General features: G+C 42.3%; 2 protein-coding genes across 6 annotated transcripts in view; one reads left to right on the forward strand and one right to left on the reverse strand.

Moving 5' to 3' along the window:
• The first annotated feature begins 997 nt into the window (after positions 1-997).
• Positions 998-8,745, forward strand: GSTK1 (glutathione S-transferase kappa 1). The gene is made up of 8 exons (XM_066341082.1): positions 998-1,131; positions 1,679-1,760; positions 2,530-2,658; positions 3,008-3,108; positions 3,528-3,563; positions 6,406-6,522; positions 7,022-7,115; positions 8,452-8,745. The coding sequence occupies exons 1-8, from the start codon at positions 1,066-1,068 to the stop codon at positions 8,490-8,492; spliced, it is 666 nt and encodes a 221-aa protein (XP_066197179.1). The 5' UTR covers positions 998-1,065; the 3' UTR covers positions 8,493-8,745.
• A 132-nt stretch (positions 8,746-8,877) lies between these two features.
• The window catches only part of LOC136375523 (rap1 GTPase-activating protein 1-like), a 41,593-nt gene continuing 37,101 nt past the window's right edge, over positions 8,878-13,369 (reverse strand). For 4 of the 5 annotated variants that reach the window (XM_066341078.1, XM_066341077.1, XM_066341074.1 and 1 more), the window contains 3 exons: positions 11,708-11,793; positions 11,487-11,557; positions 8,878-9,550 (listed from right to left, as the gene is read on the reverse strand). In XM_066341078.1, the coding sequence (XP_066197175.1) occupies positions 11,534-11,557; positions 11,708-11,793 (110 nt within the window). In that variant the 3' untranslated portion in view covers positions 8,878-9,550; positions 11,487-11,533. The remainder of the gene's footprint in view (positions 9,551-11,486; positions 11,558-11,707; positions 11,794-13,369) is intronic. The other variant, XM_066341075.1, reaches the window with a different exon arrangement.

The following is a 13,369-nucleotide window of genomic DNA, read 5'->3' on the forward strand; positions in this document are numbered from 1 at the left end:
AACGTAAGGCAGGACTTCCCTTTGGAGAAGCCCTACCAATTCCCTTAAACAGAACTTTTATTCAGTCACTCATTCATTCTTTTTTGCCACCAATATGCTTGGTAAAAAAAAATCACACTTGTTTCCCAGCTCTCTCCCAAATCTTTTCTTGACGACTGGCTCACTGCCCTAACACTCAGGTGTTAAGGAAAGATTTTAGTCACAAACTGTTGTTGTCACTTCAAGTTTTTCATTCTTGAGTTAAAGTTACTCATAACTCAGAAAGCTGCTTTGCTAAAAAATCAAGATTACAGCCAAAGGAGGGATTCAGGAGCACGTTCCAGATCACATCCCGGACTAAAGGGCGCTGCTGCGGTGGGGAGGGAACCGTAGCAGAATTAGAGCGTTTTGGGATTGCACAGGAATTCCTGTGAGGTAGGCAGGGGAAGAACCAAACGTGGGGAAAGGGAAGGGCTTGGGTGAATGGAGGAGGAACAAGTGTGGGGAAAATGGAGGGTAGGGAGATAAAAGGGCCAGTGGCAAGTAAATCGCTTGGTGATGTAGCAGGAAAGCCGTGATCGCGGGAAAACATGCTGGACTGCTCCGCAGAATCAGCTCCCGGGTTCCCTCCTCGGCAGCCTGCTCTCCTCTGCCTCCCCACTGACAAGGGCACGGGCTCCGTCCCGGTCCGCAGCGATCCCAGCCCTGCTCCTCCTCCCGGGCCGGGATGCGCCGGGGGGCAGCGGCGCCACCCTCACGGCGGGGCCGAGCCGGCAGCCCCCGCCCAGGGCGGCGGCACCGGGGAGCCTCCGGCCGGCAGCGGCGAAAGCACCGCCCGCTCCCACAGCCGCCCCTCTCCCGCCCCTCTCCCGCCCCTCTCCCGCCCCATTCCCGCCCCTCTCCCGCCCCATTCCCGCCCCATTCCCGCCCCATTCCCGCCCCATTCCCGCCCCATTCCCGCCCCATTCCCGCCCCATTCCCGCCCCATTCCCGCCCCATTCCCGCCCCTCTTCCGCTCTCGGCCCGGGGCGGGGCTGCGGCCGCCGGGCGCTGGGGAGCGGCGGCAGCGCACGGGACGGGGCCAGGATGGGCCGCACGCTCGTGGAGCTGTATTACGATGTGATCTCCCCGTACTCATGGCTGGCGTTTGAGGTGAGGGGTCGGCAGAGGGAGGGAAGCCCTTCCCGGGGCCCCGCGGTGCCCCAGCGGCTCTGGCGCCCGGCCGCTGCCTGCCCCTGGGAGGGCCGCTCAAGGGCAGTCCGGCCGGCTGGCTGCAGGCAGCGCCCTTTGCGCCCGTAGCTGCTTCTTCTCTCACCTCTGAGGGGTGCCTGCGCTTCTCCCTCGCGTGTTGAAATCCCGGGACACCAGGGAAGCGTGTCCGAGCCAAACGCCAGTGCAGGAGTTGGTGATGAATATTTTGCCTCGCGGGTAGTTTTCATATTCAACAAGTGCGAGTGTCCCGGTCATGACAGAGCCTGACCTTTCCCTTAGTTATCCCTTCTTAGACTTGGATAGTCGTGACACAAATAGAGATCCCGCAGTTTTTCTAAGGTCAGAGTTCTCTGGCAGCATCCAGGAAAGGCTTTTGGACTAGCCCTAATATAATAGGAAAAGATTTCTCTAGTATTTACCGCCTTAGCTGCACACAGCTCTACAGACATCTCTGACTGCGAACCCTCACAACTCTTTCACGTTGCAGGTTCTCTGCCGGTACCGGCACATCTGGAACATCGACCTGCGCTTCCGTCCAGCGTTCCTTGGTGGCATAATGCAACAAACCGGTATGGAGCAGAGGGAGATGAGCTTTGTAGAGAGATACCTTCCTCACTAGCAGAGCACCAGTGTGCAGGCCCCTGGTGGGTGCAGAGCCCACGCAGAGCCAGCTCTGAACTAAGTTTTGGCACTAGTGACAGATTAACTATAGGATTGTGGAGCTCCAAAGGGATTGAGAAATTAGTCATAAGGAATTTCACACTGTTGCAACTACACAGACAGTCTGTGCCAAAGTTCATCAGTTCAAAAATACAATTAAAAAAACACAAAACAAAACAACTTGATATGGAGTATTTTCTTAGAGTTAGATTTGAAACCAGAATTAATTTGTGGAAAAATTGCACTTCGTAATGTACAGGAAGGATACAAGGATGTCCTGAAACAGTATTCATGGCCTTAATTAGATCACCAAGACTTATAACACATAAATCAGGAATTAACAAGTTGTTGGAGCGGTTTACCCATGCATTAGGAGCTGTCTAGCTTAAAAGTCATCTGTCTGAATCAACATAAATCCCTGCTAGGGCATTTGTACCTTGGTTTAAAACTGATTCAGCTATCTTAAGGGTCTGATCTGTGCAAAACTGAAACACTGGTTTACCATGTGTAAACCGTAGCATTATCTTTGGAAAAGCCAAGTATGTTTCAGTAAGCCAATATGAAATAATGGTAAGAAATTATACTCTTCCTAAGGTATATGTATGTATAGTCTAGTGTTGGTTTGTTCAGTGTTATTATAATACAGCTGGAAATCTCAACAGAACTTTTTCCTAAAAGGTAACAAGCCACCAGCAATGTTACCAAAGCGAGGTGAATACATGCTGAAGGATATGAAAAGGATGGCAAAATACTACCAGGTGCCTGTACACATGTCCACAGATGACTTCCAGCGTATCGTTGGCACAAGTAAGAGTCTTAGCAGGTATTTCCCATACCTAGCACCTCTGGTTCCAGTTCCCCCTACCAGTATGGGTGAAGATGAATTCCCTGTGTGCAGCCTTTTCCTCAACCTGTGAGCAGTATGAAGTCTGTTCATTCTTAGCCATTAAAAAAAAAATCTGGAGAAATATGGCTGTGAATGATACTAGCATGGGAGATAACCGTGGATCAACATGACCTTGGCTGTACAGACCGTGGGTTTCTCAGGACTCTTGCAGGGGAGATCACACTGTTCTTAGGCAGCAGTCGTGCAGACCACACCTGCTGCTGATGCTGTGCCTTGTCTGAGTGTTTCTCTGTCTCCCCACGAATCCAGGCAGTCTGACGGCCATGCGCTTTATCACAGCCATGGACATGACAAACCCACAGTACCTGGAACCCTTGTCTAGGGAGTTCTGGATGCGCTTTTGGTCACAGGTCAGTATTTTATGCAGCCAACTTCCTGACCCTTTCTGTCACCCTTCCTGTCCCACATCATTCAAATGTGGAATTCCAGCAAGAGGAAGAAAATGTCTTTTAATGAAAAGTCATAGCAAAGAACTTAAGGTCACAGTGGTTCAGGAGCCACTATAAAAGAATTAGCTTATAATCAGCTTAATTTGCCTTATTTTATGTATATATGGTGGGTCCAACAGACTAGACCAGTAGATCAGTGATTCATATCAGAAAACATTTTAATACATTCCTAGATTAGGTGACATAAGACCTTTACTGAGGTAATTTCTCCAGCAGCTAGTATTGGGTTTACTTTTGTTTTCTTGGAAAACTTGCTTTTAAATCCAGAGCCAAGCTTTTGTTTCTTAAATACTGATTTACTTATTTCATTCTTTTACCAGCATGAAGATATCACTCAGCCAGAGAACATATTGACTGTAAGTGTCTCTTTTTTCTTGGTGCTTCTGAATTTGATAGATTCTTACTGATGACTTCGATCAGTAATAGACATAAAGACATCTTTGTCAAACAAGCATTTGAAGTACTGAAAAATTTCAGACAGAAAAAAATGGATTTATATTCCCTTGCAGCTTTGTTGGGAATTTTTTGGGGTATTTTTCTTGTCGTGTTTTACATAACAACCAGAACCAGAATACACTTTTTTTTTTTTCTTCTTTTTTTTTTTTTTTTTTTTTTTTTTTTTTTTTTTTTTTTGCTAATTCATGTGGCAAGATACCCAGGCTGGAGTTATCTGTTGATACTGTTTTATTAACAGTCATGAAAGTATAAATAGTTTCCCCAGAATGCACTGAGGTATTGCTGCTATATGAAATGTTCAGGTGAAATGGAACACTTGGGGAAGGTGACTTTACTTAGAGTGATGGAGTTGGGTTTTCTATTAAGCTCAGTGCTATATTGCCCCTTTATATACCTGGAAATTATACACTTGATGTATTTTCTTTTGAAGTTTCAATTTTGTTTATTACAGTAAAAGCTGTAATGGCATGTAAGTTAGTGTACCAGGAGATGCTCTTGAAGGTGTCTCCTTTCTTCATTATTTTATAAGTTCTTGGAATATGAAGAAAAGAGAGGAGTTGTCCATGATTAGTGTCTCCTATCCAACATCCCTAGTTGAAATCTGAAACTTGGAGTCATGCTGTTCCCTCCCAAGTCTAGTCCTTGCACTTCAGCTTCATGTTTGTGTAGCTTTGTAACCAAAATTTCAGCAAAGGTTTGCATTTTGCCTTTTTAAGATGCAAGATTTGAAAGATATAACTAAAGTGTGGTACTATTCACCCTGGTAGGCAGCCAAGCACCACACAAGTGCTCGCTTGCTTCCTCCCACTGTCCAGGAGGACAGGGGAAGAGGAAAAGACAAATAAAAGCCAGCAAACTTATGAGTTGAGATAAAATTACTTAATAAGCAAAAGAGAAGTGGAAGCAGAGTGAAAGAAAACAAAGATCCACCTACACAGAGACTGATGCTCAGCCAGTTCCCAAGAAAAAGGTTAACCTGCCTAAACCCCCTCCTCACCAATTACTGCTGAGCATGGCATATGGCACAGTCTCTCTCTTGGGTTAGTTCAGGTCATCTCCTAGCCTCTGATGAAGCCCCTGTTTATTTATGTGGGGGGAGAGTGAGAACCAGAGACTGCCTGAATACTGTGCAAACACCATTCATCAACAGTAAAATAACTAGGATGTTATCACCGTTGTTTTGGTCACAGTTCTGAAAAAACAAAACCATAGGAGCTGCTGTGAAGAAAAGTAGCTCCATTCCAGCTAGACCCAGCACATAAATATATACAGAACATTGTCACAGTCTCTGAATTCATCATTATTTAAATAAAGCAAGGACATGCAGAATACCAGTGCCATAAGCTTCATACTCAGAACCATCTCTAATTTAGTCACAGTTTATCAGTCGATGAGTATCCCCTTGTTCATCAAGGCAGAGAGGGAGGTGTCCCCTTGTCTGTTTGTGTCTGTCTTCATTCACTCCTGCAACAAGTATACTAGACTTTCCTCTCTTCTGGAAATTTGTCATCCAAAGGTGGGTGAGAGGTCCCAACCAACCATCTGAGTCTTTACAGGGGAATTTATTTTACACATCAGTCAGAAAAGTGGAACTTTCTTTACTTGATAATAATTACTTAGTTGTTTTTTTTTTACTTTATTTAGTCAGCAGTAAATTCACATAAATTGCTATGGCAGTAATGTACGGTCTGAATTCTGCCCCAGTCCACTTAAATCTTTCTGCCTTGAAATGGTGAGGAGCAGATACTGCGTCACTGGGTAAATATTGCACTCTAAACACTGTGGCTACCAAGCATTTTGTTCTGGTCCAGTGGTTTAACCTCTGTTCAAGCACAGTGAAAAAGAGCTTCTCATTTCCCTGATCTGTAAATAGGAGAAGGTAACTGAAAAATGTGGGTGCTAAACAAAAAAAGTACTTGAAGACAGGAGTCATTAACACCCACATGTGCAGGATTACTTCTCCTTGTGCAATATTGTTTGGAGATGAGGTTTTTTTGGTTTTGGGGTTTTTTTGGGGGGGGGTTGTGGGTGGTTGTTTGTTTGTTGGTTGGTTTTGGTTTTTTTTTGGGGGGGGGTTGGTTTGGTTTGGTTTTGGTTGTTTTGATTGGGTTTTTTGGGGGGGGGGGGGGTTTGTTGTGAAGTATTTTATTCAAAGGGTACTTATAATCCATTGTTACCAGATAAACATTGGACCTTTAAATTGGCTACTTTGTCTCATTCTTGTGTGGCAGAGGCTCAGGGGAGGTGGGAAAGATATAGCAGTAACACCAGCAATTGTTTAACCTCTGTGATTTAGTGTCTTTCATGCATTGTCACTTACAGATCCCATGAGGTCACATTTGTCATACAAGCTCTTTCTGTCTTGGTAGGCTTGTACAGTGAGATTTTATTTTTCATAACACCAGTTTGAGCTTTTTTTGTAAGTTATCTGATGAGTCATTGTATCAAAGGTTCTTTCCTTTTTTTTCCTTGGGTTTAGAAACTCCTGGGGGGAAAAAAAAGTGCAGATTTGGGGCTTGTAAGATTTAAAATGTTTCTTCTACTTTGTATCTGAGAGTTGTTAAAGGATGGATAGGTTGGGAATACAGCAAGACAGTTGTGCAAGAAGTGCTTCAAGGGTATTTTGAAAATTTTTTGTCAATAGACCTTAGGTGATAATACTGATGATTAAATTAATTAGACCAGGGTAGGAATTAGAATATTTAGTTTTAGAGTATTCTTAATTATATCATCTTTTCACAGGTTGCCCGACAGGCTGGGCTCTCAGCAGAACTCTCCCAGAAGACACTTGAAATGATTTCGTCCTCTACAGTGAAGGACCGACTGAAAGAGACAACAGCTGAAGCAGTGAAACATGGGGTGAGATGCTCCCAATGGCACTGGGCTTCACACCTATGCATTCCTTCCCTCTTAAGAATACAGGAAAGCAAGGAACAATGAGGCTGATGATTAGAAAGCACTATATAGACTCCTTGTTTTCCAGTGTGTGAAAGCCATCTCACTGTTTTGGTGGTTTATCTTACTGTCATCTGGGAAAACTAAGTTGACCCACTAAGCTCATTCCTGCTGGAGAGCACGGACAGGACCAGTACTAAGAAATACCATTTATTACTACTTGAAATAGAACTGTGGATTAATCAGACTGTTTTTATGCTCCTTAAAAAGGGGCACACAGGCTCTGGAGAGTCACCTACTTTCAGATGGGTTCATTAGGCTTATCTTTAAGAATGAAGAAGGTAAAAAGAAGGGGAGGAAAGAAAGTAAATGTTATTGGGATTTATCCCTGAAGATTGAGGATATGTCTGCAAGAAATTCTCCCACTGTAACATTCTCTGTTTCATCTCCATGGTGTCAATAGGCATTTGGGATGCCTGCTGTTGTGGCACATTACGATGGAAAACCTCATCTGTTTTTTGGCTCTGATCGTTTAGAGCTACTAGGCAGCGTTATAGGTGAGTCTACCTCATATCACTTTAGTTTCACGCTTTCCCCCTCTTGGAACACAGCTGAGTAAAACACTCTTAGGGGCTTTCAAACATTAAGTAATGTTGGTTATCCTTCTCCTGGAATGAAACTGCTCCCTGTTTCTTAAGTATACTGTTTCAGTATACTTAAGATGACCAAATGATCCTTTTCCAGATCAGATGTAACTTGAGTTCTCCATCCTCTCTTGATATATTTCAAGACTTTGTGCTCCATGTGCCATTCTCAAAATACTACTGAAACCCTTTAGTTCTGAAAATGTAACCTTTTGGTACTGGATAGTAGGCCTTGGCTAAGATTATGACTATGGCTGGTACTGCTTTTTTCTTTTATTCTTGTTTTGTTTATTTGTTTGGTTGGGAATTTTTTTTGTTTTTTGAGGGTTTTTTAATAGTTCTAATATTTTCATTTTATATCTGTTCCTTTTTAATAAAAGTAGGAACAGTATTACAGCTCCCCAGTCCAGAACCTGTGTCTACCCTCACAGCTGTTTAAAAGCTGTTCATATATTGACCATCCTTCTTTTAATTCTTCTATCAACAGAATGCACACTTTAAATTCTTTAAGAGTTTAAGCAGGTTGTGAGAAATAATAAAACTAAAGTCACCTGTTTTTATGAGAGGGCATTTGACTATTCATTTCAAGATCTGGCACTTGATAGAGTGTCTCTAGAAAGAGTTATGCACATAATCAGCTCATGCATTTGTGGAAAACATTCAGCAGAAAGTATTAATGCAAATTAGTATTAGTCATAGGCTTAATCAGAAGGAATTTTTTTTTTTAAAGTTCTGGATGAGTTTCTGATTCTATATAATATTCTTGGTGAACACAAGAGTGAGGAAGAAGAGTACCCAACACCTACTACAGTAGTCACTAATACTGACTGGAATTTTGTGGCCTGGTTTCTAGTCTCAACTACAAAGACTTAATCAGCTTTTCTTTTTGATTCTCTGACTCTGCAGCCTTGCATCCTTTTTTTTGCTTTTTTTTTTAACCCCCCAGCCCCCACAAAAATGAGTCCTAAAAAGAACTGACTTCTCCCTCATGTGGAATACCCCCAACCTGCAGAATGTTTCATCTGTAATGGAGGAAAATAATTCTTCTGTACAGTTCTGTTGTGACTAGACAGTGAAAGATTTATGGAGATGGCTGAAGCACACCAAACAAGATATAAATCTGTATTCCATCACCAGTAGTTACCCTTCACAAGAGTAGGAACAGTAATCCTGCTGCAGAAGAATTACCAGCCAATCACTTCTATGGATCACACTTTAACTGTCTCTTTTGTGTTGGTTTGTCTTGCAGGTGAAAAATGGCTGGGACCAGTTCCAAGCCCCAAGCTGTGAAAAGTCCCAGAGAAATATGTAGGAAGGAAAATATATATGTCAATCTTCAGTGATTATCTGAATGTATTCAATTTTACAGAGAGATGGCTTTCTAACAGTTAACTTTACTGCTTGGTCTCATCTCTAATTTTGAAGAATTTTAAGGTTTGCCCATATTACCAGTCTGGTGAGGTGTTTACCAATACAAATGGGCTTCCTTTTTTTCAGCAGATCAAAGATCAGCATTAAAGATTTTAACTTCTTGCAGAGTGAACATTCTTTTCTGGTTGGTTTTCTTTCCTTCACCCTAAAAACGTGATGATTGCGTAGTTACTGGACTGCAGTCTCTGGGTTTCTCATGTCTTCCTGCTTGTCCTTTATAAACACAGACACACACAACCTAAGAGAAGCTGGCCACATTCTTCTTTTATTTTAAGCCCAGTGTACTACATAGACACAAGAAGCACAGGCTTAGATATTAATGCTGCCTTTTACTTTGCATCATGGCAGCTGGAAAGGACATAATTCAAGCTCAAAGAAGAGTCTAGGGAAGCAATCAAGTATTTTAAAAGGAACTGTCCCCATCCTGGACAATATTTGATACACCTTGCTCTGCAGTGACTGATATTTGAGGAAACCACCACACACACACACATTCTTGGGCACCAACCCCAAACCTTGCAAGGGTTTTTAATTAATGCAATTTTTACAGTAATGTCTTTGCAGGATGGCGGTGAACACCATTGTAGGTTTAGCTGGTAATAGAAGAAAACTCTGTTTTGCCTCCTCAAGGATGTCCTAATTGCGGCCTGCCCAAAGGTGATTTGGGTTTGGCTGTGAGGAACTTCCAATCATGTAGTCTGCAGTGGGAAAGGTTGCAAACAATAAAGTTAAGAAATTTCACGTGGAAACATGGGAATAATACACGGAAATTTGATTTATATGAAGTTGGATTTCTCAATGATTCCACACTCTGATGCATCACTGAATGAAACAGCAGCAGCTGGAATTCCCATTTTTGTCTTTTTCTGAACTTTAAGGTAAAGCATATTCATCTATTTTCACTTGAACAGCAAATCCTGGAACAAAGCATCAGAAAAAAAATCTGTATCCTTCATATTGTTACAGCTGTAACTGTTGTGGGACTATAATTTGTTCCCCTACCCACAATTTTTACTTCTTTTGGCTCTTCAGGAAGTATTGTAGGACTGGAGGAGTCCTTCCTCCTTTCTACCAGTGTACCCATTAGTCTTTGGGCAAATTCTGTCTGGAACTTAAAGAAATCTTTGGGAGAGATGAGTTAGAATGACAAGGAAGTTACCATGTATGTATGTAGGTGCCATAGGCTTCTTTGAGTTCCTTTAAGCCATGTTAAGAAATTTTTTACCCTTTCTCCCCTGAAACTTGCTAGTCTCCTGTCTGTGCTATCAAACTGATTCAGAGGTTGTGATAAAATGAATGACTAAAACATCACTTTAAGACAATATTGCTGTCTCAGGAGTGGCTAAAATATCCTTTTGTGGAAATAATGAACTCTGATAAGAAGCTAGTGAGAATTCAAAGAACATCTGGAAATAATCTCACAGTGAAAAGCAGGGTCTCTTGAAACTTTGTTCTTTGAACCACATCAATTGAAAAATAATCAGCCTTTGTGGCAGAATGTTGATTTGACAGATGGACCAAAACACATGGATCCTACAGACTGCAATATATTCCACAAAATTATCTTAAATGCTCTTTGACCTACTTCAAATCAGTAGAAATTAAATGCTCAAAACCTTAGGTACTAAAACCATACTTAAGCACTAATGAGACACATTGCTTATTGCCTGTTAGCCACCAATAAATGCAAAACCACAACCTTTGCATTTGTATCAGTGAGTTTGCAGATTGTTGCAATTCTGATTCTACGAATTTTGAGCAAAACTTGCCTGTTTGAGAGCAGAACTTTGAGGGAGTTCTGCCCCTTGTTTAGGCAACCTTGCTCCTGTGTTAGAGAGCTGTGATGTGAGCACAAGCTCTTGGCAGATACTCTGGGTATGACCCCAGTAAAAAGTGGTTGGCAGCTGCACTGTCATGCTGAGTTCTGAACTTTGTCATACCACACACTGAAGCAGTCTCAGTAGTGAGTAGCAGCTCCCCTCTGCTGTGGCACCAGTGAACTGTTCACCTGACTGCTCTGAATGCCACAAGGTGGCAGGGCAGCTAAAACTTTAGCACTGAGGCTCTAAACAGCAACAATAAGAACTACCAGCTATTTTGGAATATTTAGGAATAGCTGGAAGAATTTTCTCCCATAAAGATGATACATCTACTCAGCTATATACTAAAGTAGTTCCTGAGAGCCTCACATTCCCTACCACTTTCAAGGCAGCTCTTTAGCAGTCAGGCCAGAGAAGATACTGGGCAAGAAAAGGGACATTGAGCAAAAAAAGAGACTCTCAACAACACAGGCAAAACTGGACTATGAATTCTAGGGAACAAACCTGAAGTTGTGTTCCCCTTTGCTCTACTACAGACCTCAACAGGAAATCAAGTCCCATTTCCCATGTCTAGAAAAGCTGTGAAACTGGCATGGACAAGTAAGTCCCACCAATGCTACGCGGAAAGCAAATAAGCAAGTGTACAGATAGGCACAACATCAGAAAGCGAGCAACAGAAAGGGCTTTTGTAAAGTAATACAATTATAAAAAGCACAGGTTAGGCACAGAGAAAGGTAGGTTGCACCTCAGCAAAGGAAACTGATCAATCAAAGACAAATAAGAGAAAGAAACTGCCTAGATTAGGGCAGAGAGCAGAATGTCAACGGGAAGTGCTGTTCCCTGAGGGGGAGGAGGCAACCAAGAAAGGGAGCGCTTAGGTAAATCACACAAGCAAGTTGCTAGCCATGGAAGATTGCTTGGGGAGGAAGGTAAAGGACTAACTCTGCTGAGAAGCTGTACAGCACTTGCTGCACTGTCTCAGTGAGGCAGGGATGGCCAGGGCCCGTGGCTCTCCTCCCCCCATGTCCATTACCTGTGCTCCTCAGCCTGCGTGCAGCAGACCGTGCTCCAGCGCTGACATCACACACAGCACAAAATGGAGGCCTGCAGAACAAGGCACCGCTTTAACCTCCCCTGCCTTCCTGCTGCCCTTTCAACCCTCAGCAAGCAACACCTCCGAAATCAAGCCTCTCTCTTTTCTCCCAGCCTCATCTCTGTGCAGGTGAGAAGGAAACATTTTATTAAAGCACTTACTGGATTATGGTGCTGAGCCTCTGCTTTGCTGCCTTTTCCTTTTCCAGTGGAGCCAGCAACACTGCTGGAAGGAAGCAACCTGCTTCCTAGAAGGGAACCAAGCACAGAACAATACAGAAATAATCAAGAGGGTATCCCAGGAGCTGCACACATAGCTGGTTTTACCCCAAAGTTTTCACAGATCTGCGGCTCATCCACAGTAAGAGTGAAAGGAGTGTACCCGAACTGACTAGTGTTACCTTCACCTGTTTTTCATTCCAGCTCAAAACATGAGGGAAGTGAGTGCTTTAATGTCATTAAAAAAAATCATCAGCCACTGGTTCCAGACAATCTGAATACCTTATTTCCAAGGATACACATTTGTGAAGCAGACTCTAATCTTACACTCTCAGTGTTTCTTTTCCTTCTCCCTCTGACCCCTTGAGATTCCCACATCTAACCTCAGGGTTTAAGGAATTTGCCTCTCATCACATATCAACACCATGGCAAAGCCAGGGATTAAATACTTGCAAAATTAACAAATTAAAACCATTCTTTTGCTTTCTGTAATCAGCTTATATTCACCATACACATTTCTCAAAAAATTATTAAGATGCCTTTAACATAAAGGCCTTTTTAAACCATTTTACATTTATTCTTAAGTGATCCTCCATTCTATCCACTTTATGGTTAAAATTACTAAATATGGTGATTTCATAACCAGCATAGTTTGTGGCAGTTTATGCATAGCTGCATCACAACATAAATCTGCATTATAACACTTTTCTTTAAATCACAGGAAAATGGAAAGAGTTTGAATTAAAGAGTTGATATTAGTGTGGAATGTGCTAAGGGGTAGAATATGCTTCTGATGGCATATCTAACCACAATTCAATCAGGAAAGTGAAGAAAGCTAATGAGGGATTCCTGCAGTAAGATAGTAAGATAAGATGCTTTTCCCAGGAACACTTTATTTCTTTTTTTTTTTTTTCCCTAACTTATGTGTGATCACACCAGCATTTTCTAGGAAACAGATGAGATGCAACTCTTCTTTCAGCATTTTTTCCAAGGTAGACTATCCCCTTTCCCAGTGTCATTATGTAATTTAAAACTGAGATTTAAAAACAAAACTGGTAGATCACTGCCAAATGCTGCTAAATGGTGGTTTTAAGCAACATAAATTTACAATATGAGAGTTCTTCTCTATTTTGTATATATCCCAGTTCTACTATGCTGAAATGTAATTATGATGTATGCTTTTTGTAGGAAGTGACTAATAGGCCAAGTCATAGTCATAGCAGGCCAAGACTTATAGGCCAATAAATAAAAACATATCTAACACAACTGGTAGTGTCTAAGTGTTAAGGTTACAGCTGAATTTTCTGCCTACCCTTGAGGCTAGGGGGAAAGTCACCTCTGCCTCATGTGACATGCTCTGGCATATGAGACATGTTGGTGCTTTAAAGCCAACTCAGAAAATATTTTGGCAATGGCAGTTCTCTATGTCATGGTCTGGGAGCATAATGACCACAGACTGGTGACAAGTTTTTTTCCTGTAATTCTGCTCTCTCAATCTGAAAGGCAAATTGGAGAAGCAAGAATGTGTACATGGGTTAGGAATGCTGGATTTATTCAGCACAGGATCTAGACTCACAGTGGGCTTGTCTTAGGTTTCTCCATTGA

The sequence above is a fragment of the Sylvia atricapilla genome, chromosome 2 (assembly GCF_009819655.1).
Source record: "Sylvia atricapilla isolate bSylAtr1 chromosome 2, bSylAtr1.pri, whole genome shotgun sequence".
Classification (NCBI taxonomy): Eukaryota; Metazoa; Chordata; class Aves; order Passeriformes; family Sylviidae; genus Sylvia; species Sylvia atricapilla.